General features: G+C 48.1%; 1 protein-coding gene across 2 annotated transcripts; it reads left to right on the top strand.

Annotated features, from left to right (window-relative positions):
* Window positions 1-597: 597 nt before the first annotated feature.
* Window positions 598-23,902, top strand: Rab15 (RAB15, member RAS oncogene family). Of its 2 annotated transcripts, XM_090344290.1 has the most exons (8): window positions 862-944; window positions 3,332-3,405; window positions 17,879-17,939; window positions 18,691-18,751; window positions 19,239-19,316; window positions 20,137-20,226; window positions 21,967-22,032; window positions 22,208-23,902. In XM_090344290.1, exons 3-8 carry the CDS (start codon window positions 17,893-17,895, stop codon window positions 22,364-22,366), a joined length of 501 nt encoding a protein of 166 aa, XP_090200416.1. In that variant the 5' UTR covers window positions 862-944; window positions 3,332-3,405; window positions 17,879-17,892; the 3' UTR covers window positions 22,367-23,902. The 2 variants fall into 2 exon arrangements, with proteins under 2 accessions (XP_090200417.1, XP_090200416.1); XM_090344291.1 differs by lacking the exon at window positions 3,332-3,405 and having other exon boundaries at window positions 598-944.
* The last annotated feature ends 3,967 nt before the right edge of the window (window positions 23,903-27,869 follow it).

Genomic DNA, 27,869 nt, shown 5'->3' with positions numbered 1-27,869 from the left:
CCTTTTACCCTGGGAAAACGAGATCAGGCAAAAAGCGGGGCGGGGGGGGGGGGGAGGGTTGAGGGGTGGGCCGGGGGGTGCCGGCCTCCGGCTTGAGGAGGTCCACTGGCACCGAGGGAGAAGGCCGGTAGCGAACACTGCTGGGTGTTTGCGGATGGGGATGGAGTCCAGACCCAGCCCGGGGTGAGCGCCGGCGCCGGGACCCGGGGGCGGCGGAGCTCGTGGGGCTAGACTTGGGGTGCGTGTGGGACAAGCGGCGGGATCGGCAAGTGGAGCCCGGTGGCGGCGGGCAGGGTGGGATCACACCCCCACTCCGCCACCCCGTGTCCGCCAGGGGGCCGCCAACGTTTCCCCGCATCACAGGGGGTGGGAGGAGGAAGTTGGGGCGCCCCCGCGGGGTCCCCGCTTTCCGCCGCGCGCTCCCCGCCCCCTCTCCCGGGCTGCGGCGGCGGCGGCGGCGGCGCAGCGGGGACCGGGAAGGGGGAAGGGGGAAGGGGCGGGCTGGGGCCGCCGCCGCCGCCGTCTTCTCCGCCCACCGCCCGCCGGAGCCGCGCTGCCGCCGAGCCGAGCCGAGCGGAGCGGAGCGGGGCGGAGAGGGCGCCGCGCTTCCCCGCGCCGAGCCGAGCGGAGCGGGGCGCCGCAGCCGCGCTTCCCCGCGCCCAGGCCGGCGCTCGGGGCCGGGCTCGCCTTCTTTTCGCCGCCCGCAGCGTCCTCGGGGCCGGCGCCGCCGCGATGGCAGCGGCTGAGCGGGGCTGAGCCGTCGCCGCCGGCAGCCCCCCCCCCGTCCCCCCCCCCCCCCCGGCTCCCTCGGACTCCAGCCATGGCGAAGCAGTACGACGTGCTGTTCCGGCTGCTGTTGATCGGGGACTCCGGGGTGGGCAAGACCTGCTTGCTCTGCCGCTTCACCGACAACGAGTTCCACTCCTCGCACATCTCCACCATCGGTAAGGGGCGGCGGCCCGGGGCGCCCCCCCTCCACCCCAGCTGGCGCCCCTGCCGCCCGACGCGGTGGCGCGGGTCGGAGGGTCGGGGGTCGGGGGAGTGGCCACCCTCCCGGACCTGAGCCTGGGTTCTTGCAGGTGCGGGGTCCCCGCTGCCCGCTCCGGGTGGGATTTCCGGCTCGGGCTGGGGAGCCTTCCCATCCAAGCCCTGAGCACACCCCGCGGTGGGTGTAGGCCGGGAGTGCCCGAAGCTGGGGCAGTGAAAACCATAGCCTTCAAGGGTCATCCGTCTAGTCCCACATGAAGGGGGGGCGAGGAAAGGTCAGGGTGGGGGACTAGTCAGTAAGTCACGGAGAAGCCCTTAGTTCAGGGGTGACCCGGTGCGGAGTCAGGATGGATGAGAGTGGGCACAGGGATTGAGTTTCCAGGGCACAGTTGGGAAGGCAAGTCACCAGGTGGGACACCTGGAGGAGGACATGGATGCCTGCAAGTCCAGGAGGGAGGGGCGAGGAGGAGGAGGAAGAAGAAGGAGAAGAAGGTTTGGAATACTCATGAAGACCACGGACTCCGAAGGCGAGGGTCCACTGTAGACGCTGATCTGGGGGGTACAGGAGCCTGTGGTTAGGGGAACAAGGCCTAGTGGCATTCTGGACAAGTTTTTGATTACTCTTCCTGGAATTGGTCTGCAGTCTTCCTTCTGAGAGTATTCTCAGAAGGCCCCTGACAGGTCCCAGAGGACTCCCACCACAGGTCCTGAATTGAAGAAATTCTGTCTATACCTACTTACTGGTTCCCTCCATTCTTGGTCAGCCTCTTCCTGAAGCCGCCTCCTTACTACCCAGGCTGCCAGGAGAAACAGGGCTGGCAGCTGGTCATCACATTGGAATGCTCTCCTGTGACCCCTGGGGCCTTCAGGGAGGGCCCTAGCTCTCAGCTTCTTCTGGAGAATTCTCTCCAATCCCTCAGCATCCTCATCCGAGAGGAAAGAATGACTAGATGCAGTCAGGGGACCAGAGGCTGGAGGTTAAGAGGCAGGTATATGTTGTCAGACATACCTGGAGACCTCCCTTTGGGGCAACATGATATTGACAGTGACTTAAGCTTTTGAGTTTTAGTTTCTGCCCATAGAATGGATCTAATAGTGATATAACCCCGAGGGTTATGGGGATTAAATGAAATCAGTATGGAAAATATTCAGCAGGAGTGGTAAGGCTGGCTGTTGTTGCTGGGGTGTTACCATCATTGAGTTTTTAGGGGGTGGTGGGTGGGGCTCTTCCTCTTTTGGGATTCCTATCTTCAAGAGATTTAGGATCAGAGAGCAGAGCTTGTTCAAATTATTCTGAGGAGCTTTAAGGCCAGCTCTTAAGAGACCCAGGAGCTTGGACTGGGCTGCTGTTTGGGTGAGAGACATTTCAGTGATCTAGAGAGGAAGAGACCCTGGGCCCTGGCTGAGAGGGCTACATGCCTCTCAGGAGGGCTGGGGAAAGAGGTGATGAAGAAAGGCTTGGGAGTGAGCCAGGGAGTGGCTGGGGAGCCAGATGGGGTATAAGACCAGCTTGGGGACAAAGGGCAGCAGGTTACCACTTGATAGAAACTTGAAGTAGTTATTTTTGACATGGGCTTGATGCCAGGAGCTGTGGAGCTATCTGCAGAGAGCTAGGGGTGCCAAACTTTTGCCTGAAGAGCAGTTGTGTATACCTTGGTGTCCTGGCCACATTCCAAGTCTGAGGAGTGCCCTGGACTTGGCTCACTGAGGACTTGACTTATTCCCATCATTTCAGAAGTTCTTGAGATGCTTGCTTAATTTTGAGATATTAGCTTCCAGGGGGAGAGACATGTACCAGTTTCAGCAAAAACAGAGACCTTATTTCTAAATTACCAGGATGACCCTGATAAAACTGTATTTTCCTAAAAAGGTGACCATCCCTTACCCCCCCCCCCCAACTGTAATCACCATCCTTACCTCTTCATCTTGTATTATACTTTTCCTGACACATAGACCACAGGGGCTTCCTCAGGATTCCCCCCCCCCCCACCCCAGGGCTGGCCACTTTGAGGGCAAAGGTGAAGTAGTGAGCTGGTACTTGTCTCAGTGGCACTCTTTCCTTGAAAAGGCTCTTGGCTAAAAACCTGTTTTCAACGATGGCTAGGCCTATCTTCGCATAGGCTACAAGGACTCCTTAGGAGTTTGGATCTGATGGAAGAGAAATAAACCTGCGTTTTTTCACACAGGCCTTTGTTCAGTCTGTCCCCATGGATTTGTTTCTTAAATACTTCCTTATTTAAAGCTTATAATGGCATATGATTCCCTCCATGCTGGCCATGTTTTCAGCATTCACTTAACACTGAAAGGCAAGAGTTGGATGATGAAGAGAAGCTTTTTTCCTTAGGTGATTTGGGAAGTTTTCCAAGGAAGGGGCAGCCAAGAGACAAATCAAGGAGCCAAGGAAATGGGGGTTACCAGGTCAGATTTATTCATTTATTCACTTAAAAATGTGTGTCCTGAATGCTAAACTTGGGAGAGTCCCAGATAAATAATATAGAGTCATTGCTCTCAAGCTGGGCTTTAAACATTCTTTTGCCATGCTGACCATTGATCTAGGCATTTTATCTCTCTTTTTCTCTTTCTTTCTTACCTATCTGCCTACCTGTCTACCTATTTATTTATTTTGGTGAATGGGGAAAACAAGGCAATACACCAGTTACTGTCAGATTCGTGACTCACACTGATTATCATCTAGGATGACGTTTTTTGTGGCTCAGTGTGTATAATGCTTACTATGAGAGCTTAGGACATTCCATGAAAGAGCTGGCCAGGGAGCTGAGACCTCCCAGGTAGGCTGAGGCACTGGCTGCCCTTCCCTCCATCTTTCTTGTCTCTTTGGCTAGCACACAGGCAGATGACCCTGCCTCTAGGTTGGAATTGCCAGCTGATGGGGGTAGCTCAGAGAGTGATAGTGAGAGCCTCCTGACAAGACCATCTCATCTGTTAATGGATGAATATCCTTACAAAGTACCATGCCAGGCATTTTAGAGGCATATTGCTGTGCACCTTTTCCTGCCCACAAGCCTGTAGTGTAGTCAAGGACAGAAGACATAAAATAGCTATTGCCTAAATGAGATAATATGGGCTTGGCACAGGAAGCATCGTTCAAATGATGATCCTATCACTCCCTTTAATGCAGGCCTCCCAGTGCTTATCCATGTACCGTGGGCCATAGAGGCAGCCTGTCGAGTGCATTGCTGTGGGAGACTAAGAAGGAAAGGCTCCAGAGGAAGCCACCCTGTCTGACCAGATGGGGAGAAAATGTCCCCCTAGGCCATCTACATTCAGGGGGTCTTTGACAAACCCATTCTGCATGGTGGCCAGGACCAGGATGTAAGCCACTAATAGAAACCCACAGGGAAGGCTAAAAGCTGGGCCTCTCTGTGTGGGCTGCCTGTGGGTTGGCTCCTGCAGTGGAAGGGAGCAGATGGAACAACGTGAGCTGAGCAGAGATAACAGAGGTGCGAAGTGAGTGGGTGTCCATGATACTGGGGGCAGTCTGGCTGCAGCAGCAGAGTTGGTTTTTCTTTCTTTTTTTTTAAGCAGGAGAGAGAGAATGTTCTTCTGTTTATCTCTCTGTCTCCTAAACTATAAGTGCTTTGAGGGTGAGGTCAAACCGTATGCTTCTTTGTTTTCATAGGTCCCAGTACAGTGCTAGCTACCATCTCAACGCATGGTAAATTATTAATGATTAGATGCTAGAGCCAGTTGGCAGAGCATCAAAGGCCTGGCTGGGGGATGTGGAGCTTGAGCCTAGCAATGAGAGGTTGTTGGCTAGAAGAGTGGGGGTGAGACTTGAAGCAGAGGGTTCATTCATACAGGGCTGTGGTATTATCTGTGCTCTCAGGGCCCGTCTCTCACTGGTGATCACTCACCTACCCTGCTTTCCTTCTGGAAGTGGGAAATAGTTCAAACCAGTCAACCTGGCATTGGAATCCCTTATGACCCATGCTGTCTGCTGAGAAAAGAAGAAAATACCCTATGTAGACATCTGTATGCGGGGGACCTCTGGTGATCTTCCTTCATGGTGGCCCGAGCTGGGAAGTAAGCTACTGATAGAGGGTGAGGAGACTGCCAAAAGATGTTTTTCTCCCTCCCAATCCTTGGTGTAGGAATAGACAGTATACCTGGTCTCTGGGCCTTTTGTTTGAAAAGCTACCCCTAGGCTGCTGCTTCTTTTTTTTTCCTGTGGGTGAGGAGGAGGCTGTGAGCAGGGATTTTCCGGTTGGACTGGTTGCACGACTGTGGTTCAGGCAGCTTTCCCAGGCTGAGTTGTTGCTCCTGTCACCTTTCTCAGGAAGTTCTGCTGCAACTGCCTCTGGCAGCCTATGGTGACTGAGGGCCAGGGTTAGACCTGAGCCTGGAATTAAGAGGCCTCACAGACATTGGTGCAAATGCTTGGGCTTTGCTAGGAGCTGGGTACAAATACAGTGTGATATTGTGAGAAGGTCAAGGCTGGGCTGCTAACTTTGCTTCACTGGCAGGTTTTAGGTTTTAGCAGCCCTGGAGCAACCTGAGGCCTATCTCTTCTTCCCCTATTCTCTTCCCAGAAAGGAAGGAGAGGGCAGAAGCAATGGAGAGAATGGGAAGAGCCCAGTCAGACATGCATTCTTTTGAGCCTTACCAGCCCTTTGTCCTTCAGACACTTCTTTAACATTTTTGTGCTTACTTCATCTCTAAATGGATGATAGTAAAAGACTCTTAATGGTTGCTGGGAAGAGTATAGAGAGGCTAATGGACACAAAGCACTTGGTAGAGCCCTCAATAAAATGGTAGCTGCCATCACTATTTATTATTCGCAGCTCATAAGAATGTTGGTTCTGATGAGTAAATTGTCAGTAATATGCTATGAGGTCATCCTGCTGGTCACTTGCAGATTCAGTCATTCAGCTACTATTTATTGAATGCCCACTATGTGCCAGATAGGTACCATGACAGAGCTGGGGATTCACAGGAATCAGAGAGCTAGTCCGAGTTCCAGGAGCATAGGCTCTGTGGGCTTTTATGAATTTTTGTTTGTTTGTTTTGGTGCTAGTCCTGGGGCTTGAACTCAGAGCCTGGGTGTTATTCCTGGGCATGCTCTCTCGCTTCTCTCTCTCTGTCTCGACTAGTATTCTACCACTCCAACCACAGCTCCACTTCTGGCTTTTGGGTGGTTAAGTGAACATAAGAATCTCCTGGACCTTCCTACTCAGGCTGGCAAATACATACCTCAGATCTCAACCTGAGTGTGATGCTGAGATTACAGGCAGAAGGCACAAACACCCAGCTGGGTCTATTTTATTTTGTTTTCACTATTTTCCTAGCATTTATGCCAGGGTCTGAAAAGGAAGAGTTAGTGAGGAGGTAGGTAGAGCAGGACAGCCTGAGGTGATGGGGTGGCTCTGCCTCCAGCCTGGGACCCCATTCAGGGGTAACAATAGCTCATGCCTCTGTTCCTGCGTTCCTCCCTTCCTCTATCCAACACAGGTACAAAACCTTGCCTCCCACCCCTTTCCCCAAGTGCTGGGAAGACTACATCTGAAACGCATGGAAGATTTCACCCATCTGCACCTGTGTGGAACTTTGACCCATCTTCAAGCACCCTGTTCCCTCCAGCATCCCTGTGCTTCCTGGGTGTGTTCTCTTCTCTCTCCATCCCAGAAAGATTGGCGATGAACTTCATAGCATGAAAGTTGATATTTGGCCATTACCCTACTACCCCGAGCTCCAGCTCTTCTCCTGGTGCCTTCTTCTGTAATTCAATATTTGTGACCATTTCCCTGTAAAATTGCCAATTTCCTGAACAGGCTTCTGACCTCCATTTAGCTCTTCTGCTCCATCACTGGGCTTTGTCAAGAGAGAGTAAGGTCCAGCAACTAACGCCTGGTCATTTTATTCCTCCCATTGAAGAAGCATGGTCTCATGTCTAAGCTGTTGTCGAACTTGGCAGGAACTGAGACCCTTGGAGAACCAGTGACTCCCGTCTTGCATGCAGGTGATCCAAACTTGAACCTTTCCTTCTGTTTCTCCACATTGGCTTTGGGCATGCTTTTCCACAAGGAGCGCTTTCCATAGGCTGCCGCTCAGAGACTGTCTCCTGTGAGGCAGGGGCGGGAATGTGTGGCCTCCTGTACCTATTATGATGCCTCTGCTTCCCATGCCTCTGCCTCTGCTTTCCTCTGAGGGAGTCACAGGGCTATGACAGGAGTCTTATTAGGAACTCTGAAGGACGGAATCTGAGCGTTACCCTTGTATTACCATTTTGATACAGACATACCAAGAACTCCTTGCAAAGGGTCTGTGATCTTCAGGCAGGGCTAATAGTTTTTGTTTTGTGCCAGTATTGGGGCTTGAACTCAAGGCCTGGATACTTTCCCAGAGTTCCTTTTGCTTAAGGCTAGCACTCTACCACTTGAACCACAACTCCACATCTGGTTTTTTGTAGAGATAAGGTTCTCACAGACTTCCTGTCCAGAGAAGTTTTAAACCAAGATCCTCAGAGTGCAGTCTCCTGACTAGCCAACAGTTGGTTTTGATGGTTCATCACTGTTGAAAATGTTCTCTCTGCTGCTTTCTTCTCTAGGCCATGTGTCATGTGCCATGTGTCATGTGTCATGTCATTCACTCACTCATTTGTTCACTCACTAACTCATTCATTTTCTCTTCATACTCTCAGTTGTGCTGGATAATATTTAATGACCTACCATGTACCATGCAGTGAGACTATGAAAAGAGTGCGATTCTGGTGTGCCCTCTGAGTGTTTCCAGTGTAGCTTAAGTGTCAGGCTTCCAAACAGTGAGGATTTTATGCAAAAGGAAATGTTTGTACTCACAGAGGAGTGAGAATTCCCTCCTGGGGAGGTTGGTAGAGCTTTTGGTGGGGGGGTCTTAAAGGGTAAGAATTCCCACTGAACTAAGTCAGGGGAAGCACACATCCTCTCCTGGAGAGGGGTGCTGCGGAAAATACCTCCACCCAGGCTGCTGCTCTTCAGCCTTGCTGGGACAGTGGATAAGTGGCCACACATGGCAACACCAGTTTTAGTTCAGGAAGGTGCTGATTGGGAGTTTGCTTTGCTGGCTCTGTGTGAGAGCGGATATATCAGGAGGTCTTATCCCTTTCAAGCTTCAGTTTCCATTTACTTAGACCTTTTGCTAAAAAACAGACCCAGGTGGAGGCTGGGAAATGAGTGAACAGTAGCCCAGCTGGTTGTGGGGTGAAGGTGCAGGTAGGCATCTGGCAAAGTGCGGTGGGACAAGTGTAACTGGAACAGACTATGCCAGTCAGAGGTTCCATGGACCTCTCTGCACAAGGGATTGGGGAGAGCTCAGCAAGAGAAGCACCATTCCCCAAATGCTTGCTGTAGGTCCCCACTGTACGCAGGAGTGGTATGACTTAGCTTTACTGTCTCTAGAGATGTCATCAGGAAGTGAGACTTAGGAGCTTCAAAGTTGGCCTTGCTGGTGTTTGAGATACTTCTTTGTGCGCTCTTTAGGGTAAAGCATCCACATAAGAGTGGATGCATGGGGCTGGGAGTTTGGCCTAGTGGTAGAGTGCCTGCCTAGCATGCACAAAGACCGGGGTTCGATTCCTCGGTACCACATACATAGAAAAAAGCCAGAAGTGGTACTGAGGTTCATGTGGTAGAGCTCTAGCCTTAAGAGAGTCCAAGGACAGTGCTCAAGCCCTGAGCTCAAGCCCAGGACTGGCAAAAAAAAAGAGTGGATGCACACATGTGTATGCTAGAATATAGGTATACACATACCCATAAGCAGGCGCAAAGGCCCCTGTGAGACCCAGGAGCAGGTGTGGCTCTCCCTTTGTTGTAGAGGAAAGAATAGTATTTCTCTTCTCTCCTAAAAATGGTGAGTTTGGCTGAAATGTGTACCTGCTTACCTGGAACCCTTCAGGTAACACTTCTTTTAAAAGGTTCCTCTTTGAGCAGCCCAACAAAAGTAGCTTGCACCCTCTCCTCACTCTTTTTCTTTTTTTTTGTTGGTCATGGGGCCTGGGCCCTGTCCCTGAGCTCTCTTGCTTAAGGCTAGTGCTCTACCACTTTGAGCCATATCACTTCCAGATTTCTGGTAGTTAACTGGAAAGTCTCATAGACTTTCCTGCCCAGGCTTGCTTTGAATCATGTTTTTCAGATCTTAGATTTTTCACATCCTCAGTAGATAGGCATGAACCACCAACTTCTGACTCTTCTCCATACTCTTTACCCCATTATCCCACCCTTACCTCTCTGAATTAGTTTACTTACTTGCTAAATATCCATCTCCCTTGGTGTGGAAGCTTTCTGAGGACAAGGCTGAATCATTTCTGTGTGGCTCTTTACTTGCCTTAGAGTACCTAGCTTAGTTTCCAGATACACACTAACATTCATCCATTTGAATGAGTGGATGAATGAGCAAGTGAATGAAAACATTTTTTCCTAGAGGAGTCTGCTTTTCCCTAAGATAAATAATAGATAGTGTTGGTTTCTTGGAGTTCATAAGTCTATGAGAAGCTCAATGCACCAGGCATGTGTTTGAGGTAATATGGGAGGAACTTCTGTAAGGAGTGAGTTGTTTCTAGTAGCTTCGAGATCTTCTGTACAGCTTCAGGTCCTAGGAGACGCTCAGGCATAGCAGGGAGTAGGAGGTGGCTGCTGTGACAGCTGGGAGTCCTTTGGTATATGCAGAGATGACACGGGCTTGGTGCTTTACACTGCAGTCAGTGTTCTTGTTGGGAAGGTTCAGTATAGGTCAGATAGCGTCTATCAGCTAGCCTCCCGGAGTGACCTTGCAGGACCCCTTGAACAGCCTGCCCTCTGGAGTAGAGTTTCTACAGAACAAGCCATGGGGCTCACTCCAGCTACACAATGGTCAGTAGGTGGCTGGAAAACCACATCTATGTGTAGCTCCTAAAGCCTGCTGCTTTAAGGTTTTATGTAAAGCTGGTGACCTCCAGAATGGTCCAGATCTCCCTCTTTCTGTGTAGAGGGGGTATGTGTGCACATGCATGGGCATCTGTGTTAGTCAAAAACAAACACAGGGCCAGGTGCGGGTGGCTCACACCGTGATACTCAGGAGGCTATGAACTGAGGGTCATGAAAGGAAGTCAGCCTGGGCAGGAAACTTCATGAGACTTTTTTTTTTTTGGTTAGTCCTGGGCTTGAGCTCAGGGCCTGAGCACTGTCCTTGGATTTTTTTCAAGGCTAGAACTCTACCACTTGAGCCTCAGCACCACTTCTGGCTTTTTCTAAGTATGTGGTACCAAGGAATCAAACCTGGGTCTTCGTGCATGCTAGGCAAGCACTCTACCACTAGGCCAAACTCCTGGCCCCACTTCATGAGACTTTTATCTTAAATAAAGTACCCCCCCCAAAAACCCCAAATAACCCCAAAAGTAGAGCTGTGGCTCAAGTGGTAGAGTGCTAGCTTTGAGCAAAAAAGCTCAGAAACAGTGCCTAGACTCTGAGTTCAAGTCCTAGGACCAGCACACACGAACACACACACACACACACACTGAATCAGTGCCTTTGATCTGACTTTGTACTCTAGAAGTTAAAACTCTAACTTGGGTTTCCCCCACCCCCCAGTAATGTGATTTGAATCAAGGGCTTCCCATTTGGCAAACAGATGTTCAACTAATGAGCCATGCAAATCAATGTTTCACCCTTTCCTTCCCCTCCTTTCCTCACTCCCTCCTTCCTCCTCCTCTTCCTCCTGCTCCTCCTCCCCTCCTGCTCTTCCTCCTCCTCCTCTTCTTCCTTCTTCTCCTCTTCCTCCTCCTCCTCCTCCTTCTTCTTCTGTGCTGGTACTAGGGCATGAACTCAAGGCCTAGACACTGTGCTTTAGCTGATTCTGGTCAATAGCACTTTACTAAAACACTACTTTGGAATGAGTTCCAGGATCATGATTTTGTCTGCCTAGATCAGATGCTTACATTTTTGTTTCCTGTCACTCCCAGAGCAAGATGGTGAGATACTGACTAATGCATTAGCTTTGAGAGCCTGTGTGTACCTTTTCCCCAGAAGGAAGCCAGCGTGAGGGACAGTGTACAGCTCCAGAGAGGAGAAAGTCAGTCAGCCTGTAGACCAGGAAGGCGTGAGGTCAGAGTCCCCAGGAAGGCAAAGGGATGCAGCTAGTGACAGATTGGATGGAACTGTGCTTGTCCCCTCCCCCTCACTCACTTGCTATGAGGATAGTTGTGTGCCAGGATCCTTGGTCTTGATTGTCTCTCCAACGTCACCTCTGAGCTCTTTCTGTGTTCTTCTCCTTCTTGTTCTGTCCCTTACATACCCCCCTCAGTTATGAAGAAATTTTTTTTTGCTCAGAGAAGAGGGTTTTGCAATGGAGATTATTATCACAATGCCTGTTAGGGTGGCAAAGTCAGACAGTCATTTCCCTACTGGGTCAGCCTTGGCCTAAAGCAATGACCTTTCTGTAGGTAACCTCCTGTTACAATGCCCAGAAGTGCCATATATCCAGCACACGCTGGCTTTCAGTAGGGGGAGGGAAGGAGGGCATTCCTGGGACTCGTGCTTGGTAACTGGAGCCTTCATGGCCCTGCAGATTGAGTGTCTGCCTTGGGTTTCAGGTGTATTAAATTGTTCCTTGTTGTTCAGTCTCATGGCTGATGAAAAAGTTCAGGGCACTCTGCGGGTCCTTTGGTCTGTGATTGATCATGGCGATAACATTTGGCACCTAGAAATAGCCCTTTTTCCATTGCAGCATGTGGCATTGTTGAGTTGGCAAGCTGGCATCTGACATTAACCCATGCGCTGCTGCTGAGCTGCAAGAAGACAGCTGTTGACTGCCAAGAGGCACAGCCTAGTATTGTCAGGATTTAAGTTGTAGCCAGACTCTGGGAGCCATGAGTGGTATTTTCTGTTTGTTGAGGCATTTCAGCTTTGTACTGGGTCTTTTCCCAGCTGCCCTTTCTCTCCCCAGCTCAGGCTCTTTCCATCCCCTAGGCAGTGACTCTAGATTTTCAACCATAACCTTCCCTAAGGGAAACTGGCAGGATCTTCACCTAGAGTTTCACAGAGCTCCATACCAGATCCTATTACATGCTTTATATCTTATCTCATCCTCAAAAACTTATCTGACCTCAAGGTTGTAGGTGAAGAAGCTGAGGCCAACAAGAGGTAACTGGCCTTCCTAAGATAACATGGGTAATTAGTGGCAACAGCAAGATTGGAAACAACCCCTGACTGCCTGTTGTCTTCCTTTCCTTTCCTTCTTTCTTTTTCTCTCTCTCCTCCTTTCTCCCTCCCTCCCTTCTCTCCCTTTTCCTCTCCCACCTGAGTGCGTGCGTGCGTGCGTGCGTGTGTGTGTGTGTGTGTGTGTGTGTGTGTGTGTGTTGGTACTTGGGCTTGAAATGAGGGCTAGGGCACTCTTCCATAGCCTTTTTGCTCAAGGGTGACATTCCATGACTTGAGCTATACCTCTGCTTCGCAAATTTTGCTGGTTAATTGGAGATAAGAGTCTCATAGATTTTTCTTCTTCAAACTGACTTTGAACTATGATCCTTATATCTCAGCTTCCTAAGTAGCTAGGACTATAAATATGAGTCACCAGAACCTGGCTTCACTCAGCATTTTTTTCTGTAGGCTAGTGAGGTGCTCTACCACTTGAGCCATGCCTCTAGTTCAAGCTTTTTTGCTAGTTAGAGATGAGTCTCATGCACTTATCTGCGCAGGCTGGCTTCAAACCTTTATCCTCAGATCTCAGCCTTCTCAGTAAGCTAGGGTAAAGGGTGTGAGCCCCCAGCCCCTGGCATGTATTGTATTTGATGGACCTGACACTTCGCGTGTCAAACATGGCTCCTGTATGTTGTCCAGGGTCTTCGTTGGCGTCAGACAGTGATGGGAACGAATATTCTTCAGCTAGGCTATGCCCTGTTGTCCTTGTTTCACAGTATTTGCAGCTAGGCTTGGGAGCTACCAGCTCTTATGATACCTTAGAACCAAGTGAGGACCAGCCCACCTTCCCTGCACCATCACTATGTCTTGCCTCAGCCCTGGGGTCCTACGGAGGGCCTTGTCTGTCCTTCCAGCTGCCTAATGGCTGTGCTGTCATTGTGCTACAGGACTCCAGTAGTGGCCTGGCAGTCACCAAGGGGTACTGCTGCAGGAGCAGAGGCCATGAAGTCAGGCCTCGGCAGGGAGAACAAGGGGCGTGGAGCTGCATTACACCAGTCACATGGTGAAGAAAGGGACATTTGCAGGTGTCTCAGAATCTGGACATAACTGAGGAACTCTTCTTACCAGTGTCTGTAATGGCAGAATCATGTCCCTTCTCTGTAGCCATGGCTACTTGGTCTTCCTTGTGCTCTCTGGGGATTCCTCTCATAGAATTGCTACTTGATTCCTGACTGTGCATGATGGTGGCAGAGATTTAGAAAGCAAAGTGTGCAACAACAAAAACTTGTTCAAATCAAATATATTCTAGCCCCTTAGGTACTTTTGTCTAGGTAGGGATAGAAGACAAAATATTGGAGGCAGTTAAGGGAGCAGGACTGCTTTTGAAGTCTTCTTCTCAGCCAATAATGGAAGCATCTTACCCCCCAGAGCCATTAGGAAGCTGTGGACAGTCATAGGCTATATGACTCCTTCCACACTCCTAGGGGTCAATAAGAAATAGGGCCTGTGCTCTGAGGAAAACCAGGGGCTGAACTTGGGGTCTGGCCTGGCCAAGTTCTGGCTGAGCCACAAGAAATGGAGACATGCATAGGCTGGCTTCTCTATGCCTCACGGTATCTCTCCTGCCTACTTTGTAGGGTTCTGTATACAGACAAGTACTATCTGTAAGCCTCCGTTGCAATTGTGCTTAGAGTTGGGCTGGATAGAGCTTCAGTGTACATAAGAGTTGTGGGTGTGGGGAAACCCTGAGAATTTGCATCTCTAAAGCTCCCTGATGAAGGTATCCGTTTCTGTGCTAGTAAAAGTAGTGAAGTAATGAGGGACTAAGACCTGGGACCAGACTGTGGAATCTGGCTTCATCAGAGTTCCAACTGCTCCCAGGAGCCTTTGTTCAGCAGAGGGAAAGTAGGAGTGAGAATCTCGGTGAGTCAGGTGCACTCCCTGCATTGTTTAAATATATCCCCCCACAAACCTCAGGAGACAGTGATGTTCTGCAGATAAGAAAGTTGGAGCTGGGAGAAGTTAAGACTTCCCCCCACAGTCACACAAGTGCCAGACCAGGATCTGACTCCAGTGCCGACAGATGTCTCTCCCACTACATCAGGCCTTCCACACTTTCCTCCATCTCCGCCCCCCATTCCTAACACACAATGTCACTCCAGCTGAGCTGCACTTTATTTTATTTTTAAGGTAGCTTTATTTAAAACATACACATACACAACAAACTCTTAGGGTAATTCTAAAGCTAACAAGAACAATCATACTGCTTCTCTCTTTCTTCTTCCTTTCTTTCCTTTTTGTTTTCCCCCCTTCCCCCGCCCATCTCTTTCTCTCTCTCTTTTTTTTTTCTGTCTATACTTGATCTGGGAACTATCCCTGACCATTTTTGCTCAAGGCAAGCACTCTACTACTTGAGCCACATCTCTATTTCTGACTTTTTGGTGGTTAACTGGAAATAAGAGTCTCATGACCGGGAAGTGGTAAAGCACTAGCCTTCAGCACAGAGGCTCAAGGACAGCATGCTGGTCCTGAGTTCAAGCCCCAGAACTGGCAAAAAAAAAAAAAAAAAAAGTTTCATGACTTTCTTGCCTGGACTGGCATTGAACCTCTGTCTTCAAATCCCAGTCACCAGAGTAGCTAGGGTTACAGGAGTAGCTAGGGTTACAGGAGTAGCTAGGGTTACAGGAGTAGCTAGGGTTACAGCCTACTGCCTCTCTTCAGACTTTAGGTGCAAAGCTTTTGGCCAAAATGGTTGTCAAACTTAAGCATGCACAAGAGTTTCCTGGAAAGCTTACTGAAACACTCAGTCTGCTGGGTTTTCCTCTTCTCCTCCTTTCCCCAGAAAGAATCCTATAGGTCTGAGATGGGACTTAAGCGTTTTCCTTTTTAAGATGTTCACAGTGATGCTGTAGTCCTGGATATACTTAGAGAACCACAGTCTTGGGAACTTGCTACTTGCAAGTGTGATTCATGGGCCAGTAACCTCTATCTCACCTGGAATCCAGCTTTATGCAACTTCTTACCTCACCTGGCCTAAATTCAGAGCTGCATTATAACAATCTCCTGTTGACTTGTAGGCAATTCATTGCTGCTACCAGAATGAGCAAACTCTAGTGGGTAGAGACAGATGGAGAACATCTCTTCTCATGGATATGAAAGAAACAACAAACAGGGGTAACGTGTTTAGAGAGGCACCCAGAGTAGAAGTCAGCTGAAAGATGAGAGCTGTAAAGGTTAGAAGACTCTTCTGAGGAAGGCAGAGAGAACAAGAAAGAGTGAACAGGAGAGTGGGGTGGAACTTAGACGAAAGGCTCCATCATCAATATAGTAGAGAGGCACTATATCGAGAGTGCAGGACAAGGAGAGAGCTGGATAAACTGCTGGCTGAGATGCCAAAATTGCCCAAGTGAGAATACATGAGTGTGAAGGACTCAATCAGGCAGGGTCTGGCAGAATCACAGTGGAAAAAACCAGTAGCCACATAGAAAAGGGAATGGGTCAAGTTTGGGCAAGGATGCTACAGGCCAGGGTGCTCATGCTGGAAGGTCCTGAGTGTGGGGGAACATAGAGTAGAAGGAATAAATGCTATTGGAACCTTTTTCTTGCTAGTCCTAGTGTTTGAACTCAGGGCCTGGGTGCTGTCCCTGAGCTTTTTTTGCTCAAGGCATTGTAATTTGAGCCACAGATTCATTTCTAGCTTTTTTTTTTTGTGGCAGTTTATTGAAGAGTGTCATGGATATTCCTTTTCAGGTTGGTTTTAAACTATAATCCTGAGATTTCAGCATTCTGAGTAGTTAGGATTGCAGATGTGAGTTACCAGTGTCCCACAACTTTTTTTTTTTTTTTTGTGGGTCATGGGGCTTGAACTCTGGGCCTGGGCACTGTCCCTGAGCTCTTCAGCTCAAGGTTATTGCCCTACCCTTGAGCCTGGGTGTTGTCCCTGTGCTATACAGCTCAAGGCTACTGCCCTACCCCTTGAGCCACAGTACCACTTCCTGTTTTCTAGTAGTTAATTGGAGATAAGAGTTTCACATTTTTTATTGTCCTGGCTGCCTTTGAACTGTAATCCTCAGATCTCAGTCTCCTGAGTAGCTAGGATTACAGGTCTGAGACACTGTGCCTGGCTTTTTTTTTTTTTTAAGCTTTTGTTTTTTTATTTAAAGAAAAAGGTGAGCTTGGCACTAGTGGCTCATGCAGGCTGGAAGTGGTGTTGTGGTTCAAGTGATAGAATGCTAATGTTGAGCAAAAGAAGCTCAGGGACAGTACCCAGGCCCTGAGTTCAAGCCCAAGACTGGCAAAACACACACACACACACACACACACACACACACACACACACACACACACACGCACACACCTTTAAATTATTTTTTCAGAGGAGGAAGCATGCTTCTGCCTCTTACCAAAGCTAGGTGTCCTCCTTCATCTCTTTTTATCCTCCTCCTCCTCTTCCTCTTCATAGGGATGGAGGCTACTGGACACTACCCATTTGGAAAAATACAGCTCAATAGATATGAGTCAGCTTGGGCTGGTGAAAAATGATTCATGGATGATCAGCTTGATTTAGCTCAGGTTGTTCACTCAGTCTTTCTCCCTTTTAATTAAGTGATAATTCGTCTTGATGGCAGAAAGGAAGAGGATGAATTTAGTCTATTTTCATGGAAAGCCAGGAACAGGATGGATAAGGTCATGTTTTCCTCTGTGGCAGAGGTCTAACACCTGTCTATCACCTGTGGCGGTGGAGTGGCAGTGGTACTGGAAATGCTCACACGGGAGTCTTTTTTTTTGCTGGTTCTGGGGCTTGAATTGAATGCCTCAGTGCTGACCCTGACCTCTTTTGGTCAAGGTTAGTGCTCTACCACTTCAACCACAGCACTACTTCCAGCTTTTTCTGACTAGTTTATTGAGAGAGGAGTTTCCACAGACTTTCTTGTCTAGGCTGGCATCAAACTGCGATCCTCAAATCTCAGCCTCTTAAGTAGCTAGGATTACAGGTATGCGCTACTGGCACCCAACTTCTGGAGGCCTTCGGTGCAGCTTGATGAACGGTGGTCTAGAACTCTGCCTTTTCTGTGCTGCTATCTGAAAACTGGTTCATGATGCCTCCTTACTCACCTCCGGGAAATACAAGAACACTTCAGCTTAATTACTGTACTAGATACAGCTCTTGAATCACTGGGTACAGTTGGCGCTGGACAGAAGCAGGGTGACTGAAAAGTGTCCCCTCATTTAGCAGAGGGGAGGCAAACCCATTGTGGCTGGAAGTGTCCACTGCTGCTGCAAATTTTCTCCACTGTGTCTCTACCTTGGGCTATTTTCCAAATCCCTAAGTGTCTTGCATCCTATGGTAGCTTAGCTCTGTAGGCCCTTGGGCAGAAGAACCTGTGGACCCTGCTTGTGTGCCATCTCCATCCATTGGCCATTTGACAGCTATGTGCACCCATAACACGGCAGGCTCTGTCCCAGGTCCTAACAATAGCTGCTGTGCCCAGTTACCCTAACTCTTCCCAGAAACCCTATTAAGTAATGAGAAATGCCCTTGATTTATACTGTGTAGTAAATGGAGCTTGGAGAAACAGGAGCCCATGAGTTAAGTGGAAGCCCAGTTCAAATCGCTAGGCATTTGATTAGAGTCCGTTTATAATTAAAGCAGGCCTTTGCTGCATGTGATCTTTTTCACATTAATCAGAAGGTAATCTCTTCACATGTGAGCTCCCTGGACCTTTCCCAGTCAGTTCTCACAAGTGCCCTTCCTAATGTTTTGGCTTGCTTGCTTTCCCCAGGTGTTGACTTTAAGATGAAGACCATAGAGGTAGATGGCATCAAAGTGCGGATACAGATTTGGTGAGTTGTGTAGGAGAGGATGCTGGCTACTCTTCATTAGCTACTGTCATATGTAAACTCCTTAGGTTCCTCTGGAATAACTGACTATTTTTTATGATAGCGTGTGAGCCTTAATCTCTGATATGTTTCTTAACAAACTTTATGGGAATTCTAAGTCACGAAGGGGTAGGAATTAGAAGGAATTGATAAAGTAACCATTATCTCAGAATTGGGCTTTACCCTAGGGCTGTACCACATGGTAGTTAAGACTGGAAGGATAGAAGGTTACATCTTATCTATTGGGGGGACTCTTGGTGAGAGTTAAGTGCAATTTCTACTTGTAGCCTCTAGGGGCCGCTGTGGTTCTCCAGCAGTGTTGAAAATAATGTTTTTGCCCTATGTCAAGCTACCATGGAGCCCATGGCTTTAACTTCAGAGGTCTTGTGGATATTGGGGAAGGGGAGTTGGCATCCTCCTGACTAGCTGAGTCTGCAGTGGTCAAATTTTAGAGAGAGCTGTCCAAGGCTCAGTTAAGGTTGTAGGTCCAGGTACAAATATAGTTGTCAGTTGTGGCCTAGGCCAGTGGACCAAGCCTCTCACTGAAGAGTCAGGGGTGTTTGGATTCCTTTGGAGATCCAAGCACCTCAGATTTTTTACATGGCAGCTCCCCAGTTTCTCTCTCAATAGCACAGGCACTCCTATTTCTTGTTTTTCCCCTCCCCATCTGCCCCTCTGGTCCATACTTGACTGAAGGACTGGCTTTGTATTGTAGGGACACAGCGGGGCAGGAGAGATACCAGACCATCACAAAGCAGTACTATCGAAGGGCACAGGTGAGTCGGTGTTTTCAGAGGTTAGAGGTGGGATATTGCTACTCCGTTCCCTGGTCTGGATGCTTGAGTCATCTCTAATCACTGACCTCTGAAATAGGGCCCTCAGATTGTCTGCCAGGGAGGGAGCCTCAGGGCAGCCTTCTGGAGGTTGTCTGATTGTTCATTCCTCAGTTAGTCTTAGAGACTTACCCGAGGTGGGTTCCATATCCTCTTCCTCCTCCCTTCTGTCCTCCACCCAGGAACAATGGCTAGATCAAAGAATGTGGTGCCTTCCTACCCCCAGAGAAATGTGTAATGGATCTAGAAGGAGGCAGGTGTGGGGATCTGGGAGAGAAGGCAACATTTCTGGATGCTGAGGGGTTCTCATGTCAAGCAAGGAGAAGGAACAAAGGGCCCAACATGTAAGGATCACCCTTCTGGGTTCATGATTGTGCACTTTCTTGGTGCATCCACCTCCCCAGCTCTCTCTCCTTTTCTCTTCTCTCAGGGAATATTTTTAGTCTACGACATTAGCAGTGAGCGCTCCTACCAGCACATCATGAAGTGGGTCAGTGACGTTGATGAGGTAGGAGATACCTGCTTCCCTGACAGGGGTGGGGAAAGGGTAAGCTCTCAGGGTAGGTAAGTCAATGCTTCCAGGGAACCTTGCCTTCCACAGCACTGGATAAAGTCTCTGGGCAAATAAATTGTGAAGAAGCTGAAGCTTCCATTCCTTCAGGCTTTTTACATAGCCCCAATGGTTATGCCTTCCCTGGAAATTAGTTTGTGCCTAGCCTTCCTTCCTGAAACTTCAGAAACAGATGGAATTGCAAGACTGGGCTTTCAGCTCTAACTGTGCACATATTGGGGAAACTTTTGCAAGCCATGTGAACTCTCTGGTCCCCAGTTCCTCATCTGTTGAACAAGAGCTGAATTAAGTCCAGGGTCCTTTGTAGCTCCAATACCATTTGTTCAACCTAACAAGATACCAATATTAGCTAGTTTGTCTTCTACCATCAGCTGTCCTCATGTCATTGCTGGGACAGCTATGGTAGCATCAAAACCTTTACATACTGTATTTTTTCCTATGCATACACTCCTGGGATAAACTAACTTGTAAGTTAGGCATAGTAAAAGATTAATACTAATAATGAAGCAGAACAATGAACCCATAATAAAATTTACTTTAAAAATCTATGAATGGTTTGTTTCTATAATTTTCCACTTAGCATTTTTAGACCACAAGTAACTGAAATGGTTAGAAACAAAACCACAGATAAGAGATGCTCCTGTCCTCCAGTCTTAAGCTTGGTTGTCATGTGGAAACCAGTGAGACTCTAAGGGGAGATTGGAAAGAGAAGGGACCAGTGGCCTCACTGGCATTTCTGCCCTTCCTTTGTTCCTAGTATGCCCCAGAAGGTGTCCAGAAGATTCTTATAGGGAACAAGGCTGATGAAGAGCAGAAACGGCAGGTGGGAAGAGAGCAAGGGCAGCAGGTAAGTGGGGGGTTCACCTTTGGATCTTTGGCAGCACTTTCAGAACAAATCCTGAGAGCAGGGATTAAGACACATACCCTCTTATCTTCAGGTCCTAAGAGTGGGGACCTAAGAGTATGCTTCCTATCTAATCCCGAAAAAGAGTATGCTTCCTATCTAATCCCGACAGCATAGTCCTAGGAGTGCATTCCCTGTTTTCAGGTTCTCTTGCAAGTCCCATGGCATCCTGTGGCCCTGGAGAACGGACATTGTTAAGAGTTTGCTCTCTGTCCTTCAGTCAATGATCAAGGGTCAGTGTATACATAACTGCCTCTTAGGCAGCAAGTCTTGTGGGTCTGTATCCCTCCAGATATGATCAGCCTCTATTTAAAGCATCATCCTTGTGTCAGTGATGAGGAATTACTTTGAGTTGCTGATGTCTTCTCTAACAGCATCCAGACCACCTAGAGAAACCATGGGGCAAAGAGGGAGACAATGCTAAATTAATATCCCCATATACAGGGATATTGGCCTCGAGGTGTGTTTCAACTGGTTGAGCACCTGCCTACCAGATATACAGGGACCATTATTTTAAGAGAACAGAGACAAGGATTGATATTCTGATGTAAGAGTTATCCACTCACTTAGAGCTTCAAGAATCTCTCTCCCTCTCCCCCGTCTCTCTCTCTCTCTCTCTCTCTCTCTCTCTCTCTCTCTCTCTCTCTCTCTCTCTCTCTCTCTCTCTCTCTCAACATCTCTCTCTCCAGTCAATAGCACAATAGCATTCCATTAGCTCTTAAAATAAAATTGATTTTTTTGACAAAAAGTCCATGGCATTGAGAAATGTGAAAGCAGAGGGTAGCCTATTAGAGTAGCAATATTTATCTAGTACTGCCTGTGTGGCATCATACTACTGAGTGCTCCTCTGTGCATGATTCCATTCAATCAGCCCACACCCTGGCTGGCAGACACTGTCACTCCCTGTTAACAGGAGATGAGCCTGGAGCTCAGGGAGAGCAGTAACTTGTCCAGGCCTATGCAGCTGCGAGATGGCACCCCTGGTACTACAGTCTGAGTCTGTTGAACTCCAATGCCTTTGCTCCTCATTTTTATTTATTTCTGACATTAAAGGAGAATTCAGGTAGATATAGACAAATAAACATCTCATTGAAGTGTGATGAAACAGTGCATTGAATACAAAAAGAATGTGTTCAAAGCTGATAGAAAAGGCAGGCACCCGTGGTTCATGCCTGTAATCCTGCCAATTTAGGAGGCTAAGATCTAATGATTCCAGTTCAAAACTAGCCTAAGCAGGAATGTCCACAAGACTCTTGTCTCTAGTTAGCCGCAAAAAAGCCAGAAGTGGAACTAGAGCTCAAGTGGTAGAGTGCCAGATTTTAAGTGAAAAAGCTAAAGGACAGTTCTTAGGCACTATCTAAGCACTGCTACTAAGGCAAAACAACAATAGCTTTTAGAGATTAAAAAAAAAAAGGATGCTTCTATTGATATACTGCACTGCACTACATTTTGGTTTCGATGTATTCTGATGTATCCTGTCCAGGGGGCAGGCAGAGGAGGTAGGTGTACATACATAGAACATTTTTCTCCATCCTCTGCCAACCTGGGTCTTGGAAGGAACTCTCAGTTTCTTCTGAGAAGTGATCTAGCTAGAGGCATTGTCTCAGCACAGCTTGGTTTGTGGGAAGTAGGTATCCTATAGCACAGCCACTCCCTTCCCTTGATGACTCTCTTCTCTTGCAGCTGGCTAAGGAGTATGGCATGGACTTCTATGAAACAAGTGCCTGCACCAACCTCAACATTAAAGAGGTGAGAGCACTGGGGCCAGCTGTCTGTCTCTGGTAGAGCCCAGCAGAGCAGGAAGGTGAGAGGAGGAAGTGGCACACAGGAACCAAGATAAACAGGAAGTTGACCCTTGGGGCGCTGCTGGGTTTCAGGGACAGCAGATGGGCACTAGACTAACCCTTGCCCCCTGGCTTCCCAGTCTTTCACACGTCTGACGGAGCTGGTGCTGCAAGCCCACAGGAAGGAACTGGATGGTCTCCGGACGCGTGCCAGCAATGAGTTGGCATTGGCAGAGCTGGAGGAAGAAGAGGGCAAACCTGAGGGCCCAGCGAACTCTTCAAAAGCCTGCTGGTGCTGAAGGTCCTGTGTGGGGGTACCCCACCAACTCCCTTCCCTCGAGAGGCTGGGGACAGCAGGGAAGCCTGGGCTCTGCCCACTGCTGTCCTCTCATTTGGTGACCCTAGCTGCTACTGTCCCCGCCTGGCCCTGAGAGCAGCTCTGCTGTGGTGTCTGAGCAGCCTCTGTCCCCAGCCCCTCAATTCTGGAGTGGTATCCTTCAGCCTGTTTCCCCAGCCACAGGTCTGCTGCCACCCACAATGTGCTGCAAGCACCAAGTCGCTACCCCAAGCTCCCTGGACAATGGCTGAGCCTGTGTCAAGGCCACTCAAAGGCCCCTCTCTCTGAACATCTTGTCTCCTCTCTGCTCTCTCTCTTCTTCCCCCACACACTCTCTCTTTCTCTGGCCCCTTCCAGTGTGTTTTGTGTGGAAACAGCACCTACCCTTTTGCCTAAATGTCCTACTGTGGCTGCCACTGCAGCTTCTTCATTCCTAACCCTGGTTGGAGGAAATGGACCCAGGCACACAGAGATGTTCCATCTGCTCCAGAGAGGACAAGCTGCCCTGCTTTGTGACAGGCCAAAGGCTAAGGGTGCTTCTCCCTCCTCCCCTCCCCACTGCCCCTCCTTGTGCCAAGGCCTGCCTCCCCGTGACCTGGAAAAGTGGATCATTGAGGCAGAAAGGAAACATCACTTGGTGGTCCTCAAAACTGGGTTTTCTTACCTCTACACTTTCCCCTCCTGAGCTTTGGCCTTGCTTTGCTGCCCACCTGCCTGTGGTGAACCGAAATTCAGCTTCTTCAGAGAAGAAAAGAAATGAGGGGCCACAGGGATCAAAGTCACCTCCATTCTCTACCTCCCATGCAGCGAGTATACAACCTCTCCACATGGACTCCTGAATTTGAGGTGTGGACCAACGCCTGGGGGTACCACGGGAGCAAGGAGAGCCCCGGGGCTGGTGAAGCCTTCACAAGGAGGTGTGCTCAGAAGTGAAGGGCTAGCTCCTAGATGTCAGGGGCAGAGCCGGTGCCTGTGCACCACGGAGAGGGAATGTGAGCATAGCAGGACCTTCTAAGTTCCTCCTTCCTTTCCTGTTGAATAAGAGCGTGTACCTGGACTCCTGGCAGAGGTAAGAAGTGACATAAACATGTCACTGTTACACTGAACCCAGACTTCAGCAGTCAAGGTATCTCTGGGACCCAAAGTTTGTGGAAGGGCAAAGATTCCTGGGAAAGGAAAAGGAGACCGTGAGGAGGAAGGCCTGGTGCTGTTTGCTTCCCCCATTCAAGACAAATGCTCCTCTTGTCTTCTTCTCCCAAGTAGGCTCGAGGGCTTGCCAACTGCACTGTGGCTATTAGGGGAGGGAATAGGATGCCCTCTTCCAGAGTTCTCTATTCAGAAGTTTCTTTAACCGTCAGTGGCCCGAGAATAGCTTGAATGAGGTTCCTTCAAGAAAGGTCAAGTTGACTGGGCACTAACTGCTCAAGCCTGTAATCCTAGTTAGTCAGGAGGCTGTGATGCGAGGATCCCAGTTCAAAGCCAACCTAGGAAAGTCCATGAGATTCTTATCACCGGTTAACTACCAAACGCGAGAAGTAGTGCGGTGGCTCAAGTGGTAGAGCACTGGCCTGAGCAAAAAAGCTCAGGGATAGTGCCCATGCCCTGAGTGCAAGCCCCAGTACCAGCACAAAAAATAGAAAATAATAAAAAAAAAAAAAAAAGAAGAATCAAGTCCATCACAGACTAGGTAAGAGGATAGACCCAGGCTATACTTCATGACTAGGGCTGAAGGCAAAGTGAAAGAACTGGCTACTAATTGTTCACTTACCCAGGACCCAAACGTGTGTGTGTGTGTGTGTGTGTGTGTGTGTGTGTGTGTGTGTGTAAAGGAGAAGAGCCCACTTTCTTATTTCACACAAAATGATATAGGGTAAAAATCACCCAACATTTTCTACTTGTAGAGGTCCAGCAGAAGATTTAAGAATGTGAGACAGGATAGCATGGTGGAAAGAAAAGAAAAGCATGCTAGTTGCAGTAGCTCACACCTATAATCCTACCTACTCAGGTGGCTGAGATCTAAGGATCTCAGTTCAAAGCCAGCCCAGGCACTAAAGACAGAGAAACTTTTCTCTGATTAATCACTGGAAAATGGGAAGTGGGGCTGTGGCTCAAGGGGTAGTCTTGAGCTGAAGAGCTCGGGGACAGTACCCAGGCCTAGAGTTCAAGCTCCATGACCCACAAAAAAAAAAAAAAAAAAAGAAAGAAAGAGAAAAAAAAAAGAGCAGGAACAAGAACACATCACTGGCTAGTAAGACATGTCAAGTTAGGATCAAGTTGTGTCTTGCTGGAACTGCTTTCCCGAGGGCCAAGCCTGCAGTATCAAGATGTAAGAAGCATCACCTTGGGAATGATCACCTAGAAGGCTAGTGGAGCCAATTCTCAGGCTTCCCTAAGTCAGGATCTGTGCAAGAAGTTTATATTAGACACTAGCCTCAACTTGTAGGCCAGGGTTGTTGCTCCCCAAGAGAACATCACCACTGTTTTTCTCTCCTAACTCTCCCCCTACTTCAGGAAAGAGGATTCTAGTTTTACAGTACCCTTTGGGTTTTAGAAGGGAAAGCATGGGTTTAGGATCCTATGGACTGATATAGTCTCTCCATAAGGGTCACAGCTGCAAACAGGAATGGCAATAGCAGGAGGGTTGAGATTTTAGGGTATAGCTACGCTTGCCAGATACCAGCCTCTTATCGCTAACCTCCTGTCCAAGAGGTGGCCTGGGCTATGGCACTAGACCTAGACTGTTGAGCAGGCTCTCCTGGCCTGTCTTCTGTCACCTCCTCTGTCCCCGTGTCTTTAGATTCAGTCCCTTCCCAGCACACCACCTGCTCCTGAGCCCCACTAGCTCCCTGTGACAGGGGAACTTCGTGTACTGTGTCTCGGGTCCATTATATGAATCGTGAGCAGGGTTCATCTATTTTAAACAGAAATGTTTACAAAATAAAGAATATTTCAAACCACAGGTGTATCTGTGTGAATCCCAGAGGAAATGAAAATAGGTGGGGTATGGGTAGAAAGGGCCCCAACGCCTCAACAGCAGCAGTACAGAGGCAATGGAGGTGGTGGATTTGCGTCTTCTGTTTCCACCACACCACAAAGTCTTCACTGTCCCGGAGTAGGCTTATATCACAGAAATAAAATAAGCAGTCACCAAAGTGCCAGTGGCTCATATTTGTAATCCTAGATGTCAGGAGGCTGATATCTGAAGATCATAGTTCAAAGCCAGTCCAGGCAGGAAAATCCATGAGCCTTCTATCCAATTAACCATCAGAAAGCCTGAAGTGTGGCTCAGATGGTAGCATGCCAACCATGCTACCATGAAGAAAAAGCTAAGAGACAGATAAGTTCAAGCCCCAGTTTGAGGACACATAGACATACACACAGTCACTGGAGGAGTAGAGGAAGCTGAATGTCTATGGGGTCTTCAAAGCTAGTAGTTCTCTTTTGTTCTAGATGGATCGGGAAGCTTGTCCTGGAGGGACTGAGTAATCTTTCAGATTTTTTATTGGATACCTGGGAAGCAGAGGATGAATAGACTCTCCAAAGGACTCTAGACATTTAATACTGATGTGGAGTTGATGCACAAAATGTTTAGGAGGAAGAAAAGGAAATAAGAAAGGAGTAAAGGAGGGCAGGTCAAAAGTAGTCTTACCATCTTAACAGCACTTTGTAGAGCATTTGTAATGCCTTGTTCCTCTGATCTAACGAGGGAAGGAGGTTGTCTTTTTTGTTTTCTTAAGGTAAGGAACTAGGTGGTCAGGGAGCTTGGAAGATTGGCCAAAGGACTCGTCAAGTTTATAACTAGAAACCACTGCACTGAATCCAGAGAAAGAACAAAGCTTAGGCATCTCAATTTAGAAAAATCTCTATAAGCAATTCTCTTTGACACTTAGAACCAGCAACCTAGGCTTTTCTTCACCAACTACTAAGGTAGTCCTGCTTCCAGAGCCACCGTTCCTCTGCTGAAAGCCAGGAGAAACACATTTGTTAGTGCATATCCAAAGTTAAAAAGTTCTGGGAAAGTGGAGCCATTATGAGTGAAGCTGGAAACAAAGGAATATTCTAGGAGTGCCTCATTAGTTTTATTCAGTTGTTAAGAGAGCCCAGAGAGACCCCTGAGCATTCTATGTTTTCCTGGAGAAATGGAAGAGCATGCACCCTGCCCCTCACTCTTTGTCTACCCAAAGAGGGCTTTCAAAAAGGCAGTGAGTAAGAGAGGTCTCTGGAATCACAAGCTGCTGGGCAAAGCTCTAGTTAGGCATATAAAAATCTGACTAGTTAATGTTAAGTTTCAGCCACTGTCAGCGTGCCAAGTCCCTCTGACTCAGTGATTTAGTAAGGACACTTACTGGCCATATCCAGGGACTCCACCCAGTGCTAGCAGAGGACACACTTAGCTCTGAGCTTCCTGCCACCCCTTCCATTCCTGTCTAGACAAAGAAGTTCACTTTTAGGGAGAGGCTGGCTAAGATATACAATTCCCACGGACCAAGCCATGCAACAAGCTATGAGACAGAAAAGCTAGACGCTCCATACATAGCAGATAGTTCCTCCAGCGCTCAACAAATCAGGTTCTCAAAACCCGCTGCTCCCCATCCTTGCTTATTCTCTATTCTTGGAGATCATTCCCAATGGATGTATACCTATGAAAACACCTTCTAGGAAGTGTTTACCTTCTTAAAAATAATTTTTATTACCTTTAAGTAGTAGTACAAAGGAGGTGCCATATAACAAAGTAGTTTATGAATGTAATGCATCTTGATCAGTGTCACCTCGTTTAACAGAATTCCCTTTGACCCACTCCTTTCCTTATTTTTCTTAATTTTTCAGTGTATACAATGAAATTTGTACTGCATTCTTTCCATCTCCCCAGCCCCTTCATTCACCTACTCTTCTCCTGTTGGCTCCACCCCTCCTTCTTGGAAGTACCCATTCCCTGGTGTTTTCTTTGTGCTTTGACCTAGTCTTTCTAAAGGATTACACTGTTTGAGCTTTCTGTAATCTATCATACTTAATTCATTTGTAACCACTTGTATCCCACCTAGTGTGTTTATTCACATTTATAGAGACATGCTAGCTACCACAAATGAGGGAAATCATGCAACCTTTATTTCTCTCAGTCTGGCTTACTTCACTTAACATTTTCCCCAAATCCTTCCATTTCCTTATGAAAGGTACAAAATCATTCTTTCTAATAGATGAGTAAATTCCATTGTGGATATATACTACATTTTCTTGATCTGTTCATCCATTGAGAGGCATCTGGGCTGATTCTATGTTTTGGCTATGGTAATTAATGCTGCAGTGGTTGTGCTGGTGGATTTACTGTAACCTTGATTGTGTTCTACTGGACAAACATCCATGGCTAGGATTCCTGGGTCATAAAGTAGTTCTATAAGTGTTGATCTTCTTACTAAAATTTTACTCTAAAATCCAAAGCTAAGGAAAACCTACTTGTGAGTTTTACT

The sequence above is a fragment of the Megascapheus bottae genome, chromosome 14 (assembly GCF_031878675.1).
Source record: "Megascapheus bottae isolate mThoBot1 chromosome 14, mThoBot2.hap1, whole genome shotgun sequence".
NCBI lineage: Eukaryota > Metazoa > Chordata > Mammalia > Rodentia > Geomyidae > Megascapheus > Megascapheus bottae.
The sequence above is the reverse complement of the archived record's forward strand: the minus strand, read 5'-3'. Positions and strand labels throughout refer to the sequence as shown.

Bases quoted from the DNA above. Each gene is read 5' to 3' on its own strand.
- Rab15 (XM_090344291.1), top strand. From the start codon at position 821: ATGGCGAAGCAGTACGACGTGCTGTTCCGGCTGCTGTTGATCGGGGAC. The intron at 19,317-20,136 runs GTAGGAGATACC...CTTTGTTCCTAG, and splicing joins GGGTCAGTGACGTTGATGAG to TATGCCCCAGAAGGTGTCCA. The intron at 20,227-21,966 runs GTAAGTGGGGGG...CTTCTCTTGCAG, and splicing joins GAAGAGAGCAAGGGCAGCAG to CTGGCTAAGGAGTATGGCAT.